Source organism: Rhipicephalus sanguineus, chromosome 8, assembly GCF_013339695.2.
Source record: "Rhipicephalus sanguineus isolate Rsan-2018 chromosome 8, BIME_Rsan_1.4, whole genome shotgun sequence".
Taxonomy (NCBI): domain Eukaryota; kingdom Metazoa; phylum Arthropoda; class Arachnida; order Ixodida; family Ixodidae; genus Rhipicephalus; species Rhipicephalus sanguineus.
Window position 1 is genome coordinate 102,243,873 of NC_051183.1, and position 18,165 is coordinate 102,262,037.

The following is an 18,165-nucleotide window of genomic DNA, read 5'->3' on the forward strand; positions in this document are numbered from 1 at the left end:
GACTGAAACCCGCGCCCTTTCGTTTAGCAGAGCACGATGTTAGTTGTTGAGCTGTCATGATGGCTAAGCTTGTTATCAGAAACACGCTGTTATTAAGGCACTGTGTGACTTTCTGTTGCTATAATAATATCTGGGGTTTAACGTCCCAAAACCACGATATGATTATGAGAGACGCCGTAGTGGAGGCCTCCGGAAATTTCGACCACCTGGGGTTCTTTAACGTGCACCTAAATCTAAGTACACGAGATTTTCTATTGCGACGTTGCTGCCTTTAATCGTACGGCTCTCACACTTTGCTTGCAACCAAATGTGACAGCCGGACACTTGATGAAAAACAAAGCAAGGTGACCGTGTGATTAAAGGGGCCTTCCAACACCGCTTCAGCATGATCCGAAAACGCTGCCGATCGGTAGCCAAGGCTCCTGAGAGCACGTGAGCCAAACAAAAATTTACAGCATGGGGTTTGGAATTTACAATTCATTCTTAAAGTCAGCCTGAAATCGTTCCCTTTTGCCTCGACAAATGATGCCATCAACTTTAGGCCACGGCCATTGGCTGATTTGAGCATCGTTAGCTGCATAGTTACTGCGGACGCCGGGGAATGCCGCCTCGTGCCCGCAAGCGTGTTCGGGATTAAACTGAAAGTAAGGCGCGCTTTCGAAGAAATTAAAAGAAAGTGCTAAGGTCATGACGCGCGCTGACGAAGGGACGCATCTTGTTGCCCACTTATCATGCCCCTCTCTGCGTAGCTTTCAGTGCGCTTGCCGGTGCGAAAGGGGAGAGAAGGCGCTTAAAGCGTGCGGCAAATTACTGTAACTCCGCTCGTACATGAAGGATTATAAAAATTTTGCGGCATTACAGTTCTGAGCTAATGAGCTCTTTTAATGAAGGGATTGCACTAGGGTTGACACAAATGCGGTCTGTGGGCCGCATGTGGCCTGCATACCTCTCGCTAACAGCCTGCGGTTCGCACATTGCTGCCTTCGTCCCTTATTTTTCGTCAGGCACCGCATGTAGTCATCTTGTGTGGAAATTTACCAGTGCAACAAAAAAATCACACTTTCGTCGCAACGGCATAGCAATGCATGCAATAGCAACCAATTGGAAGGTAACGCGAAGAACGGAAAGCAGCTCGAAATTTCCAGCCCTTCACTCCAGCGCAAAGGACGCACGAAAGGAACACGCACAGGACGAGCGCGAACTATCAAGTCTCACAGTTGTTACTTAATTCTATTTGAACAGCGTGCTCGTTTCGCAAACGCGGCCGCTGCAGCGAGCGAAGTGACTTTTGTACGCTCTGTAACTTCAGCGCGGACATCGCGGTGAAAGCACAAGACATACAAGCACCCCTCCCCTCTCTACGAGACAAGCGCGCACGCAGGCGACCACGCCCTGTAGGGCGAAGTGCACGGAGGCGCGCACGTAACGCTGCGAGTGTGCGATGATCTTTAAAGCGCGCACCTCGCGCACATCGCGCCATCTCGCTTGTGAGCAAGGAAGCATTATGAAGTAAATGGTGTATATAAATAGCTCGCCGTTAGCATGCAGAGAGACGGTACTCTTTGTGACCTAGCCGTCTAATGCCGCGCGCTGCAGAGCGAGAGGTCGGGCCTTCGATTCCACGCGTCGAATAGTATTTCCGGATTATTTTTCTTTTTGGCTTTTATATATGTATACACATATATACATATGCGGGACATGACAATGACGCCGGCGGCAAAAATCAGCCGAGAGTATCCATATAATTGGTATTGCAATAAAAGTGTCTGTTTCAGAATCGCCGCCCAGATTTCTGTCAATGTGGAGATCGGTATTACACTTTCTCGAGCCCTTACGCCTAATTCTTATCAGAAATGACTCATATATTACAGAGAGAAAGAGTCTTTCAGATGGCAGCGGTAATTAACTGACGTTTCATTCAAACTGACCCCCCCTACCAGCTCATACTGTCTTTGCTATTCCGGCCCTTGAGCAACTAAATTTCGTGCGCGCGGCCCGCTAACTGAGGTGAGCTTGCGGCCCCTGGATTACACGATTAGTTAAAAAATGTTGCAGGGCCACTTCAATGGACCAATGATCGTTTAGATATCATGTTTTATGGCTATTGTATAGCTTAAAATGAAACTGCATAGGTCTCAGACGGAACTTAGAAGCACAAATTGCGGTGTAGAGAGAAAAGCTTCACAGCCATTCGTGGACAGAATTTCTGCGCTTGTCAAGCGCAGGTGTTAAACTTAGTATGAAAGCATGTGGGCCCGAAGATGAATTCTCATATTGGCTTCAAAACTATTTTGTACGTGCCCCTTCATAGAGACAGGCAGTTGAATTTCTCGTTGGAAGGTTTGATGAGCGTCAACGTTTGATGAGGCCCGTGCGCTTAGAATCAGTACACGTCAAAGTACCCCAGGTGGTCAAAATTTCCAGAGCCTTCTACTACGGTGTCTCTCGTAATTATAACTCATTTTGGGAACGTGATACCCTAAGAGTCATTATTGGTAATATAAATACGTGCATAATCCGCTTCCCTTAGCACCCGGGAAGCCGTTCCTCATCTGCCGAATGCGCAGCAAGGACCTGTGGAACGACGTGGTTCAACCTGCCACCGAGTTCTGCTCCCATCTCATCTTGACACCCTGGGGCACAAACATCCAAGAGCGCGGTGAGACGTCTACGGCTAGAACAAGTTTTGGTCTTCTGAAACCTCTGTGCGATTAGGACTTACGCCAGATTTCACAATGCCTATTGTTTTACGTGCTATACTCGCGGACAACTTTTCTTGGCAATGAAGGCAAAGCTACGGGGGCGGAGCGTCTGCACATGTACTGCTACGCGAAGTAGTCCGGTTTGGCGCGCGTCTCGTAACGCCATGGAAATAGATGGCTAGCCTTGCATTTCGACGAAAACGCTGCTTAGCGTCTAACGTACGGGTAAAAGGCGCGACTTTTTCACGCACGCAAAAACGCAAAGTGACACCGTATAAAGTAAAAGAAATACAAATATTTCGCTTGTGTGCGCTGCGTTCCGTCTCAAAAAGCTTCATGTAGAAAACGAAGGAGTATTTCATACATCTCACGCAGAAAATAAGGACGCAATTGTGGGACTACATTCATTAGCGGTAGGAAACGTGCATTGTGGCTCTTTAGCCTTCGCTTCATTGCCAAGCAATGTTGTCCGCGAGTATAAAACCACAATATGATTAAAGGGGTCATGAAGCACCCCTTGGGCTGATTGAAAAAACACATCCTGCGGAAAGCTGATACGGCTATGAACTGCTCTGCCAAATATTACAGTCGTGCGCGCCGCGTAATGGCCACAAGCGGAGCGCGAAGTTGCCGTTTCCCCAGGCACCCTCTTTTCAAACAGAGGCCGGTTCTCACTCTCGTCGGTGGGCGGGGCGTCTGTCCGCTGTACGTCGCAAGAGACATAGCATGCTTATTGGCCGATAGCCGACGTAAATCGACAGCGGCGTTCGGATCAGATGCGCTTCTTGCCGCGGGGTGCCGCCACCTTGGCGGCGGCCGCACTCCTCAGTACACGGTAGCCGCACTCGCGCAAGCGAATCACAGCGGGAGAGCGATCGCGTTTCATGACGCGCGCTGGCGTAACTTCTTTCCCCCATGCCATCCCTCCCTGTCTAGCTTCCAGTGCGCTCGCCGGCACGAGAAAAGAGAAAGCGCTGGGAGCGTGCGCCAAACCCCCGTAACTCCGCTGATTCTTGACGGATTCGAGAAATTTTTACGGCAATCGATTCGGGAGGCAGTACACTCCGATACTGAGGCCATTAAATCATTACTTGGAAAAGTGGTTCATGACCCCTTTAAGGCGCGCCGTTGTCGAGGGCTCCGAAACTTCCGACCATCTGGTGTTCTCTTCAACACATTACCGGCCTCTAGAATATTGGCTCTATCAAATTCTGACCAGCGTGGGGGGGGGGCGGGGGGCGCACGTGCGACCTTCGGGTCAACAGCTGGACACCGTAGCCAGTGTATATCAATATCCGCGACGGACTTACGCCAGATTTCTTAGCTCATTGTAGATACGTTTGACACAATTTTTATCAATCTTTTCCCTGTGACACACGAAGAGCCATACTCAGAAACCAACAAGAACTACAAAAATGACACCATCTTCCACTAAAGGGAGACCATGTGGGGATGCGAAGCAGCGCATGGGTCGACTTAAAGTTCAGTTCATCACGGGCACCTTGCCCGATGTTAACGCGTCCTTGCAAGTGCAGCACACCACGAATTCCCTGTAGTTGCTATTGCTGTTACTGGTCCCGAACTCTTGTTGGAACACGCCACGCGGGTTTATCGCACGTCTGCAGAATCTCGTTCCCCGACGTCATCACGTGATTGCTGAGAGAGTGTAATGGGGAGAGGCCACAGCGTCTTACCCAGCCCCTTACACAGGCTCGAACGCGCTGGCGTGTGCCAGCGCGTTCTGACTAGAATACAACGCGTAGGTTCCTCGCGGGCCTGCATAATCTCGTTCCCCGTCGCCATCATATGATTTCTGAGAGAGTTTAAGGGGAAGAGGCCACAGCGTCTTACCCGGCCCCTTACACAGGCCTGAACGCGCTAGCACGTGCCAGCACACATGGTTTCCTTTAGTGGGAGATGAGCGGACGGCCGCCAATGGAAGGTCGGACACAGCCCCAAGCAAAAGCTGCTTTGCATCTAAAAAACCCAGGGATACCGTGCATACTGCGGGAATTCATGTTATGCAAAGCAGTTTTATTTGGAGATCTGGCTGAGCCACATTGCACGTTTTGACGGAGTAACTTACCACAAGCAACATATCCATTTTTGCCGCGAAATGCACCGGCTTTGCGCATGCGCTTGGCGTTTATTGCACGATCATATTTGATGGTGATGATACCCTTTTCTTGGTGGCGCTCTCGCCCAAAATCAGGGCTGAAAACCGGGCGGCAGGATGCTAAAGTATGCTGCTCATGCATTGCCTTTTCATGTTTAGTGGACCAGGGATGAGTACTGGGATTTGCCCCATTTCCATGGCACATACCTTCCCAGGAGCTTTTTCACGGACGCAAAAGGAAGCACAGAAGCAAGCCCCTAGCCGTGCAAAGCTTAAGTGTAAAAATATTTTCCTTTCATTTGTCTGCTGGGTAGAGGTGTGCGCCGCCGCCGCCTGTTTTTGCTCACGCCGCTCGCGCTGCCACCGAAATCCCAAGAGTGTTGACGCCGCCGCCGCCGCGCTATAATTGCGGCGCGCCGTCGTTCTTCTTTTCTTTTAATATGAACAGAGAATCTGGGCATAACATTCAACACATCTCTGGGGGAACTCTTCTCGATTTATCCATGTTATGGACCGTTCATTTCAGCCGCCGTTGATTGGCGCGAGCTCGGCGATAGCGCGCCCTCTGTTTCCTGTTGTTTTCTCATTTTGACGTCACGAAGCTTTCACAACTCCCAACACAAATGAGAAGAACACAATGATCTCATACCTAGCGCTTACACCTTGGAGAAAAAAAATTAGCAGGGAGCGCGCCTAGCGTCCACAAGCCAACCTCCTCCGACGCCCCTCCTCCCTCGTGCTCCATGCTCTGGTCACAATTCTCAGCATGCCAGTGAACACATCTAGTTCACTGTAGCTGGGGAGTTATTCTCGATGTGTCTCCCTAGTGCACTGTCCATTTCGGCTGCCACTGATTGAGTGGAGTTCGGCGAGCAGCGCGCCCCTTGTTTTCAGTTCGTCTTTCGTAACGTCATTTGGCGTCACGAAGCTTTCACAACCCTTGAAACAAATGAGAGGGACGGAATGGTCCGCCCTGGTGGAGGAGTGGTTATGGTGCTCCGCTGCTGACCCGAAGGTCACGGGTTCTGTCCCGGCCACGGCGGTCGCATTTCGATGCAAGTGAAATGCTAGAGGCCCGGGTACTATGCGATGTCAGTGGGCGTTAAGGAACGCCAGATGATCAAAATTACCGGAGCTCTCCTCTACGGCGTCTCTCATAATCATATCGTAATTTTGGAACTCAAAACCCCAGATATTATTATTGAGGGACGTAATACGCTTCAACGCAACGAACGCAGCCCCCAGAGATCCGCTTTTGGGTGCACATATCGGAGGCCGTGCATAAACTCTAATCGAACTAGCCATCGAATTAGGTTTGATGCGGGCGCCCGTGTAGCGCACTTTTGAAGGTTAGTACGCATTCTGTGCATAGTTCTCAAACATCTGGGACACATTCATATGCAAGTTATGCTTGACAAGTTCCCGTTTCTGTACATTCGTCCACTTCTTACGGTGGGAAGGTGCTGGTGGGTTGGTGCGTCGACGTGGTCAAGATCGAGGTGACATCACGGCTCAGCGCTTTTTCGAGTAACGGAATGCTCTCTGGCGAAATGGACTGTGGACATCTGCTTTAGATGGACACATCGAGAAAAGCTTTTCCGGAAGTTGCATCTTTCTCTCCTTCAGAAGTCTCACGAGTATTGCCTGCGCCTCAACTCTTCGGCGTCCTCGAGCCTTAAAGGGCGACCACGCAACTCGCTGTATAGCATATTCATGGAGTCTTGGACCTAGTACACATTGCGTAGATAAATAAAATGGATAAGTAATATATATCGATGCGTTAGTACACTTTTTGCTTTCTATTTTACTCGAGTAAATCTATAAATAAATATAGAAGCAAAGACCATGAAAAACAGCGCGGAATACACCACTAAACATTTGAGGAAGCACACACGTACGGCGCCGACTCGAGACTTGCACCCTGCATTAGCAATCAACGGAACAATCACAGCTGGGTGAAACAGATTTAGTTACCACATGCAATTTCTAGAACAGCGGGCGCCTTCACATGTGGTAACCTAAATCTGTTCGACCTAGCCGTGATTGTTCCATTTATTGCGACTGCTGGGTGCAAGTCTCGAGTCGGCCGCCGTCCGTGTGTGCTTCTTCAAGTGTTTCGTCCTCTATTTCGCGCTGTGTAATTTCATACATTATAAATCAAGACAAACTAGTCCGACTTCTTGTTTTGTTCTTCGTTTGGTGCCCTAAAAGATTCCAGCACTGCCTAACTTTCTCAAGGCCTGCCCCTTTTATGCAACTGTCGCCCTTTTATCCAGTGGCCTAGACAGGGGGTGGCAAACCAGGCGAATCCCCCCCCCCCCAATTTTCTTCACACGGGATAGAGGGCACAAAATGACACTCGACCACACTCATCTAGCCAGACTCCATGTCGAATCATGGAGGTGCCTCCCCACGAAAAAATTTCAGCCTACGCCGCTGGCCGTAGCAATTCCGCGAAATTTTCTGTGCTGTAGTTCTACTCAGTTTGTGGAGGCTTGCTCGCGCTTCATGAGTGCTTGAGTAGCTGTGCCACGGGTCAGCTCTGCACGTGATTTCTTAGCCGTAACACCTAGCGCAATAGAGCGGCGTGGCGCGACTTCCCTTGCAAACACACTGTTGTTTAGTGGCAAAGGCATACAAGGCGAATGAGTTTTAAAATTCTCGCGGTCCCCGACGCATTTTGCCACGCATCTAAGGCTTGTTCATTGATGTTCCTCTTTACGGACTACGCAGACTGTGAAGTGCGCCGGTAGGCCACCTGTGGTACGGCAGGAAAAACAGTGCTGAGCGGCGTACGAGGGAGCATTGCTCGGAATTGTCGACGGTTTTCCTTCAAACCAAGGAAATGTAGACTGCAGACTCGAGATCACTTTGCCGACTGCGACTCAATTCTGTCAGCACTGTGAAAATATCATCTAAATTGCGTGGAGCCTAAATTCACAGCAAACTAGCTACAGCATGTGCTTTATAAACATGCCTGGGATCACTTGCTTTACGCGGCGTACGCTTAGAATTCAGCGGCCCCGCTGCTTTCTGAAGCATCGTCACGGCAGAAAACGGAATACGTTTGTTCCGGGTGGGTAGTTCTTATAGGTATTAGCATAGTTACGACGCACCAAGTCATACGCGATATTTCAAAACACCGCTAACAACCTGACACGGCTCCACTCATGGGTCGGCTGCCGAACGGAGCACGCCAGTTGCTTTCATTCACTCCCGCACAACGGCACCACCGCCTGAGTGCGTTTCCTATGGTGGCCCATCAGATTCCGCTGTAGTTTTAGCATTGCGCCTCCAGTGCCAGCTACGCCAATTTTTTTTTCAATGTTTGCAGCATCTACCGATTTGACCAGTAAAGGCAGTACGCGAGCGAATGCAGTAGGCCAGTACACCACCGCTTAAGCATAGTGAGAGGCTTCGTAAAGACATGATGTCGCACATAGTAAGGAATCCCAATAACGGGACACAATTTGCGCATGCAGAGAGAAGCCAGCGTGAATTCTTCAAGGCGGCTGTGGGTCGTTCGCGTCTCTACGTGAGCATCGACAGTGACCAGTGCCCGCAGACGACCGTCGCCGATCTCCTTGTGCGGATGAAGGTCCTCAAGCTTACTGGCTACGAGTTCTACCTGAAGGGAAACGAGACAGCCGACAATGTGAAGGCGTGCTTCGACATCGTCGACCAACTAGTTGCCGCCAAAAGTGGGTGTCTAAGCTGTAAACAAAATTCGGCTTAACCGATCCATAAACATGGCACTGAATTACATCGGATTAACGAATAGATAAATACCGGGCATATTGGCGAGAACTTCACTCAATCAAGGTTGAGTTACTTGGCTATCTTGGGTATCACGAAGGTTATCAACCTTCGGGACGAAGCCCTGTTTTCCAACAGTTTCAATCTGAGTCCAAAAATTTTTGATCGGCTACACAGAATTCGGTTCCTTTCTTTCGATTCTGTCCTGTTGAAATGAGTGCCTATCCTATCCCAAACACCGTGTAACATAAGAGCGTGAGGGTTCTAGCTAGTTAATAATCCATACTCAATAATTTACTAGGGGTAAAATAGTTTACACAAGAGAGGGCAGCAGACACGGACAAGCGCTAACTGATAACAGATTTTTTTTGAAAACGAGTAGCTTATGCACACCAGCACATCAAAACATGACAAATTTCTAACATGAACATGCGCAGTACGTCCAGCACATCTCTATCAAAGCAAGCGCTACCAAGCAGGTCAAGCTAGCACATCTACTACCTACACACTGCATTCGGGTTGCCTCACCAATTTCTCGTGCAATCTAATTGGCGTCCCGGAAAAAAATTTGTTTAAAGTAAATATGTTGGAAGTTAGCGCTAGTCCCTCTTCGTTGCCGTCCCTTGTCTAAAAGTTCATGCCAATAGTATTTTTGTATATTTATCACCTCTTGTATTTACTTGAACTGCATGTTGCGATTCTTCGTGTGTTCAATTACGAGGATTTTGTATCAGCATCGAGTTCAACAATACGCGCCGAAATATTTGTTTGTGCGTTCGTTAGTGAAAGCCTTGCTCGGACGGACACTGTAACAGTGCGGTGCTTCATTTGGCGCTTTGCTGGCTTCCCGCAGGCTCGGCCGTGGTCATCTTGCGTAGCGGTCCTTACGGGACGCAGGTAAAGTCTAATGTGCTGGCCAACGTGTACCAGACGCACGCGCCCGTAGACAGCTCCGGAACTATACGCGACGCCATCTTCATGAACAACTTCAACTACACGGACCCGAATCAACAAGCAACGGGCCCGGCACTGACCATGGTGAACATGCTGAGCCGAGCCAGAAGCGACAGGGCCAAGAACATCGCCTCCGGAGGTCCCAACGTCACCAACATCTGCTACAGCGAAAGTCTGATGGGTATAAGGGTGGACACGCGGTGAGTTTATTCCGGTGAAAGCCCCGTACTTCTCATGAAAAGAATTGTAGGTGACCCTAAACCTACACATAGGCGTCCGGCACTGGCGCTCGCAGCTTCCTGGTTAGCTCAATTAACCTGGTTGGCTCAAATGGTAGAGCGACCACCCTGAAAAGGCATTGGACCCGGGTTTGAACCACGAACCAGACGAATTTTTCGGCGACAACGATGCTTTATTTATGAGAAATCCGTATAGATGTCCTGGTGGTTTCGTGCTACAAATGGGTGGTTGTCTATTTTCCCTTTTTTAACCTTTCCGCCGCCTTGCGGGTTTCCGCAGAACTGATTTTCAACTCCTTGGGTTACGTTTGTGTCTTGTCGCACTGCGAAGCGGGTCTCATAAGCCACGTAAAAAGAAACTAGTGGTTGAGATCTGCTCCGCCAGTTGGCGCAACGATCCCAGCTGTTCACAAGAAAAGCGTCTGCTCTTTCAATGAGCGCATTCGAGTAATTTTAATTAATTACCCTGACAGTTAATTTTAACTTATAGTTAATAAACTTATGCTCTGAGATCATACGTGTCCAATGTAGCTCTTAATTTGAACTAGAACGATCTATTTTTTACCAGTTTTATTTTTTAAAGGCGAAGCATTACTTAGCGAACCTTCGGCACTTTGAGCGTTTCTATCTATCTATCTATCTATCTATCTATCTATCTATCTATCTATCTATCTATCTATCTATCTATCTATCTATCTATCTATCTATCTATCTATCTATCTATCTATCTATCTATCTATCTATCTATCTATCTATCTAGCTAGCTAGCTAGCCGCCTACGTCTCTGTGCTTTCATTATTGCCTCCTTAGCTTGGTGTAGACCAGAATTTGCATGAGAGGGTAAGAGGTTTTGACGAACATGAGTGTTGGGTCATGACATGCATAACGTGAAAATACCGTCGCGTACGTCGTCAAACCCTTTCCTAAAGACACGCATGGCACATACCTGTCTACTAGGGGCCGTGGTATACGGGTATGCGCCACAGGTGATTGACAGTTTATATCTACCCAGAAACGGCAAGAACAGACATTGGTAATTTATATGCGAGAGCGTTATGAAAAACCTTCATCGGCAGCGTTGACCCTACGAATCAAAATATAAATTAGGATCCCAGCAGCAATCGAACCCAAGCATTCTGCGAGGCAATCAGGTATTCTGCCACAGAGCACGAGAAGTCTATGAACTGGTTTAGAAAAACAGCCTATGCAGTCGTAATTTCGGTTTAACTTCAAATGCGGTTACGGTGCTGGCTATCTCATTTTACAGGAATGCAATGAACACTACATATGTACTCGCACGATAGAGGCGTCATATCAGATTAACGTACGTAGTTCCAGTGTTGGCTCCGCTTTTATAGCAGTCTAATAAACACTAAATTTGTATTCCTATGATTCAGCAAGCTATATTGAAGCAATACTCGACCCCGGAGGATTGCATTAACGAACGTTACGTATGATGTTCGCATGATTGCACCATAAAGCGCATTTAATTTCGATAATACTGACGCCTGTACTCTAACGTGAGGGCTGACGTTACGTCGCACCATAAGTTACCGTTTAATCGCAAGTGTTGTCGACGTACCTGGTAAGCCCACGATGTGCACACAGTTACTACACTTAAAAAACACGCCGATCCACCTCTTTACGCTTTGCTCAACCCCATAAATGCAGCATAAAAATACTCGCTGCCTGCTTCGCATGAAACCGATCCCCACAACACGTGGAATTCTGCCAAATTTTTTTTCAAGACTACCAGAATCCTTGGAAAACGGGAAGTAAGCCTCGACCTTAACTGCTCAGAATAGAAAAATATTGTCAATCGTCACTCGTGCCTCTAGGATTCCGGTATCCGGCGTGGGCTTTCGGCGGTGGCCTGAACAAGAATGCTCTCTTAAATACGCATCGAATGAGGCCAAGAGCAAAATGCCGCATGACATCATCTACGGCGCATGTGCAAGTATTTGATGACATGGAGCCATAAATTATTGTTACCCGCATTGTACCCACTGTAGCTGAGCTTGAATTCGAACCTGTGCAGGGTGGTGCTTAGGTACTCGGAGATATGTGAGACGGTCCAGTGCTGCTCCACAGTGAAACCGCCCCAGCGCAACGACCTGAGCCGTTCCAGGATCGTGAGCGTCAAGAAAGGCAGCCACTACCTGGTCTCGTACGACGACCCGGCCACGTTGGAGGAGAAGGCGAACGAGATTGCCGAAATCACCGATGGACGGCTCTGCATCGCGGCCGATGACGCCGATGCGGACGACTTTCACGGAAAATGCGGCGACAAGGCGGCACTCCTCAGCAAAATGGCCGAACTAGCGCGCAAACGCAACTCGGCCTACATTCCCTTTGTGTAGAGCACGTGAAAGGGTCGGGCCGTGGTTAATCCGGCGAATGTCGCAGCTACTTTCTTAAGCTTTTACCTACAATTGAACACTGCTAATCTTTATATGTTGTAGTAATAACTCGCCGCCAAGCGTATGACGCAATCGTTTGCTTCGGCGCTCGATGGAAGACGTTTGTATATCATGCCAGGCAAGACCCAACAATAACAGGAATTGTGTTGAATGTCTTTCGCCAGTGTCGTGCGTTCGATTTGATTAACCAGTTCTTTTGCTTGTAGGAATGCGTATTGTATTATTCTTGTTTGATTTTTCAGAGTGTGATTTTTCAGAGTTTTCAGAGAGTTCACGCGGTTGCAGATGTTCAACACATCCTCAATGTAGCCCGTGAAGTTCTCGCCGGGTTGCTGCGCGCGTTGACGCAAGCGCTGCTCAGGCCGAAGCTTGCGAGCCGATGGCCGACCGAAGGCGTCCGTAACCGAAGTCTTAAAGACGGACCAAGTGGTAATGTCGCTCTCGCGGCTGTTATACCACAGCTGGGCGATGTCCGCAAGGTAGAACTGGACGTAACCAAGCTCCATTTGGTCGTCCCATTTGTTGCTGGCACTCACACGTTCGTATTTCTAGAGCCATTCTTCTTCCACGTCCGAGTCAGCCTGAGTCGGTGAAAACGGGCGGATCTCGCTGGCGATACACGGCGCCGCAGGTGACGTGGACTGCCGAAGGTCCAGACTGGAGAGGGGTTCTGTTCAGGCCATGTTGGCGATGTGGTCACGAACCGGGGAGAGTTTCCGAGAGCGAAGGTCCAGGTTGGTACTGGGAATCCACGTACCTCCACCAAATGTGAGGTGATTTATTAACGCGTCTTCAGGGAATGTCCACAGACGTCAAGAGTAGGGCGTCGGAGAGCGGCGGGCGTCAAGCAGCCGAAATCCGGGAAAGCGCGAACTGGTGTCCCCTGCTAATATTGACACTGCGGCTTGCTTGCTTGCTTGCGAGCTTGCTCGTGTGCTTCGTCGTCGTCCTCTTTTCACTACAGCAGGTACAATTCAGTAATGACCTGTTAGCGCTGGATGAGATTCAGTTTCCTACAACCTAGTTCGAATACCACGTAGTGCCACGTAGTACAACGTATTGATGCTGACCCGAAAGACACGGGTTCAATATCGGCCACGGCAATCGCATTTCGACGAAGCCTAGTGGCCCGTGTACTGTACGATGTCAACGCACGTTGAAGGAACACAGATGGTCGCAAATATCCGAAGCCCTACACTAAGCCGTGCCTCAGAGTCGCATCCTGCTTGTGGTGCGTGCAACCACAGAAAATATGCTTCAAACTTAATGCCAAAGACGCGTTATCGGTTATCGTGGGAAGCGCTATTCGCTTGGCCTTTGCAGAAGCCGAGAACATTCCAAGAAAGGCGGCAAATATAGAGCTTATTAAAACAGAAAATTAGGCATGTCCCACGTACCTCGCGGCGCGTAGCACGCGTCGGGAAGGTCACTGTGGCGTAATTTTTTTTATTTTGTGCAACGTTGCGAATTGACGCTTGACGTATGTACACGTGTTATGCACACGCACATATCTTGAAGAGTCGCATATATATTACATAGCCAGTTTACAGTTCCATAACGATGCCAAATGAAACATGGGTAATACTAACGACAGTAGCGGTAAGCTGGTATGTAGTGCTTATATTTGTCCGTTATGACGGAGAACGCTACGCACGTTTCACGAACCCGTGTGCATGTGTGGAGGTTATTAATGGCAGTTCTTGAACAAGGTCATCGTCGCCGTGGTCAGTGAGCATCAGCAGCTGGACGGGACTTCTTATCGGATGCGTTCTTGATCACGGCGACGAGGGGTCTATGTGTAGGGAAGTATGAGGTGTAGTACAGCTGTTGGAAGTCCTGGATGCCTCTTACTAAGAAATGATCTATGACGCCTCCTGTCCTGGACATGGCAACGAGGTCTTCCGAGGCCCTGTCCACATCGAAAAGAGCTTTCATGCAGTGTAAAGAACCAGACGTTGCTGGGTTTTCATAAATCAGTGATGATGTCACCGGCAATGCTGAGGGGCATGGCCCTCTCGGCATACTTATTTTAAGAAGCATTGACCCCTTGTTTGCGTAATGAATGAGGTTCGCTTGATATGAAACGATGGACGGACTTCTTTTGCCCTCCGGAGCTCAAGTGGTTGGCGGTGAGCACAATGTTTATGTTATTGTGATTGATATCTTTGTATGTGCATCTTTTTGTGACTGATATCCTCCTCGTCTGTGTGTTTTCGGTGTCTGGCGCCCGGCAAAGTGTGATGCCACCCATGCTGAAGTTGTGCATCGCCTTGTCCTTGTATATGGCCATGCCGCCTCACCTGCAATTAAGCTGCTTGCTGTGGACAATAAATTTGCATTCCGTGATTGCAGTGGGCTTATAGCTCCAGGATTCAGCAAGTGCTAACACACCAGGTCCTGTGAGCACAGCGTCTTTTTCGAGGTCGTCCACGCTCGCGTGCACAGACTATACGTTGGGAGCGGCAAACGTGATGTGATTGTTGTGGTAGTGGCAGCGAGTGAACGCGGGTAGCCCGATGTAGGACTGTGTGTCTAGAGGCCTGTTTTTAGTGAGGTCATTTTGTCGACAAGTTGTCTGTCGAAAGAAGCGGCGACATGTCAAAACCTGAAGTCAGCCTATGTGTTGTTGAGGAATAGACTATCGATAATAATAATAATAATAATAATAATAATAATAATAATAATAATAATAATAATAATAATAATAATAATAATAATAATAATAATAATAATTGCTGGCGTTTAACGTCCGAAAAGAACGATATTATTATGAGAGACGCCGCAGTGGAGGGCTCGGGAAATTTTGGCTACATGGGGTTCTTTTAATGTGCACCTAAATGTAAGTACTCGGGCGTCTAGCATTTTCGCCTCTATAGGAAATGCGGCTGCCGCGGCCGGGATACAATCCCGCGAACTGCAGATCAGCAATCGAGTATCTTAACCACTAGACCACCGTGGCGGTTTTGGAATAGGCCGTCGAAGCTGGCAGCTCTGGATAGTGGTACCCAGACTAATTTCAGTTGATGGCGCTTATCGTGTTCGAAGACTACCTGGGCATATGTGGACGCGGTCGTCTGCGTGTACAAGCGGCTCTCAATCAATCTGACGTCATCCTCTGTCAGCATGAAGCCATCGCCCAGTCCTGTTGGAAATGAAGAGAGCACTGCGTCGTTCCTGACGCATCGTGTGCATGCCATGACTGATTTGGAATGTCGAGAGACCACGTGCCAGCTGTTCGTGTGCACGAGCTTTGACCGCCGGGCTATTGCACGTGGTGAACATCGTTTATGTATTATTTGCATTTATGTTTATATTTTGACAGTAATTTAATTTTCAACATAGCTAATTACAAATTGTTTCAAAAGTGGATAGCCAACGCGACACTACTAACGTTACGCCACAGCTGTTAAAGTCGGTCAGTGATCATGATATCGACGCTCGAAATGCGTGGTATGACCTGGAAATATCAGTGTCTGGGTCCGCTTTCACTGTATTGATTACGACTGCGAATCACCTGTGGCGCATACCCGCATAACATTAACTGTGGCATGCGGGCATGTGCCACACGTGACTGACAGAAAAGTTTCATGACGTACGCGACCGGCATTTTGTGTTATTAACGCGATAGAGTTAAATAGCTCGTTTCGCAGAAGTTTCGGTGTCGGCGTCGGTGTCATTGGTGGTGAGAGGAAAATTATCTTCTGTATGACCGAAAATGCGAGAAAGATGCAAATAAAATAATAAAAATATTCGCTTCGAGTGGCGAACGAACACAGGCTGTCTGCGTGGCAAGCAGGTATCTATCACAGTGTCACGCTATTTATTGAAACTATTAAAAAAAAACAAGATATGAATGTCATGTACAAAGAAGCAATTAAAAGTTTAAGCAATCCTTGGTTCGAGTGGGAATCAAACCCAGGCCGTCTGCGTGGCAAGCACGTGTTCTACCACAGTTATGCTATTGGTGGAAACAGCTTCGGGAAAAAACACTATATGATTACCATGTACTGGAAGGAGTCTCATAAAGCATGTAATATTGCGTGGTAGAAGTGCACAATCGCGCCAGGCGTCAAAACATGTGAATTGCGCTTGGATGTTCATGGGTACTCATGCGAAAAGTTGCCCCCTAATGTTCTGCAAAGACCCCTGGGCGCACGTTAACTCAACACAGCAATAGTGAAATAGTCGAGCATTCGCAGCTGCTGTAGGAGGCCTAGAGAATTCTGTAGGAGGCCTGGCACCTACCGGTAAAATAGGGAAAAACGCACTTCCGCCAGGTGATCGGCAGAACGAAGTTCACAGTCGCTTGGGTGGGCACCCACCCTGTGGGAAATTGGCGGCATGGGACCGCCAGACTTAAAAGTAGTAGTAGTAGTGCCCTCTACTTCATGGCTCATACCCACTCTGGGGGATTGGCCGAGAAGTCATCTTACGAAAAAAACTTTAGGGTCATCCTCTTTTTAAATGCGAAGCATTTCTTAGCGAACCTCTGGCATTTTGAGCGTTTCTATCTACGTATCTATCTATCTATCTATCTAGCCGCCTACGTCTGGGTGCTCATATGCCTCCTTTACTTGGTGTAGACCAAAATTGGCATGGGAGGGTAAGAGCATTTGACGAATATGACTGTCGGGTCGTGACATAAATAACGTGAAAATCCTGTCGCGTACGTCGCCAAACCCTTTCCTCCAGACACGTGTGGCACATACCCGTTTACCACGGGTCGCGGTACACGGGTATGCGCCACAGGTGATTGACAGTTTATATGTACCAAGGAACAGCGAGAACAGACATCGGTAAGTTAAATGCGACAGCGTTAAGAAAAACAGACATCGACAGCGTTGACCCGACGAATTCAAAGAATGAAAAATAGGATCCCAGCAGGAATCGAACCCAAGCATTCTACGTGGTAATCAGGCATTCTACCACAGAGCCACGGCAAGTCTGTTAACTGATATAGAAAAACAGCTTACGCAGGAGTAATGTTGGTGCGACGTCAATTGTGGTTGTGATGCTGGCTATCTAATTTTGCAAGAAAAGAATAAACACTACATATGTACCTCTACGATACAGGCGTCATATCAGATTAACGTCTGTGGTTCCAGTGTTGGCTGTGCTTTTATAGCATTCTAATAAACATTACATTAGTATTCCTATGACTCAGCAAGCTATATTGAAGACTGATCTACCCCGAGGAATACATCAACGATAGTTACGTATAATATTCACCTCATCGCACTGTAAAGTGCACTTAGTCCTCCAGAACGACGCAGTGTTCTCTTCATTTCTTACGAGGCTGGGCGATGGCCTCATGCTGACCGAGGATGATGCCAGATTGGCTGACAGCCGCTTTGTAGACTAGGCTACGTAGGCCACATACGACCAGATAGTCTACAAAACGAAAAGCGCCATCCACTGATGTTGGTCTACTTAGCACTATCCAGGCCTACCAGCGTCGACGGCCTATACCTCACCAACGCGAACGGTGACTTCAGGTTCCGACATATCGCCGGCTTTATCGACAGACAATTTGTCGATGAAATGACCGAGGCATCCACGATTTTCAACAGCTGTACTATACCTCATACTTCACTACACATGGACCCCTCGCCACCGCGATCACAACTGAATCCAACAACAAGTCATGCCCAGCTACTGGTGCTCACTGACCACGGTGATGATGACCTTGTTCAACAACTGTCAAGAACTTCTTCCCCACATGCACACGGGTTCGTGAAACGTGCGTGTGTTCTCCATCATGAGGGACAATATAAACACTGCATATCAGCTTACCGCTTCTGGTGTTGGTAATACCCACGTTGCCGTTGGCAGCGTTACCCAACTGTAAGCAACTGGTCATATAACACATATGCGGCTCTTCAACATATATGTGTGCGTATCAAGTTTATACAAATCTTTGGCGTCATTTTGTAACGTTTCGCTCAGTAAGAAAAATTACGCCACAGTCACTTTCACGC

The 18,165-nt window shown here is 48.3% G+C and overlaps 1 protein-coding gene across 1 annotated transcript in view; it reads left to right on the forward strand.

Moving 5' to 3' along the window:
• Window positions 1-12,744, forward strand: part of LOC119402271 (uncharacterized) — a 30,310-nt gene extending 17,566 nt beyond the window's left edge. The window contains exons 3-5 of the mRNA XM_037669406.2: window positions 2,531-2,659; window positions 9,428-9,728; window positions 11,806-12,744. Coding sequence (XP_037525334.1) covers window positions 2,560-2,659; window positions 9,428-9,728; window positions 11,806-12,127 — 723 coding nt within the window. The 5' untranslated portion in view covers window positions 2,531-2,559 and the 3' untranslated portion in view covers window positions 12,128-12,744. The remainder of the gene's footprint in view (window positions 1-2,530; window positions 2,660-9,427; window positions 9,729-11,805) is intronic.
• Window positions 12,745-18,165: the final 5,421 nt, after the last annotated feature.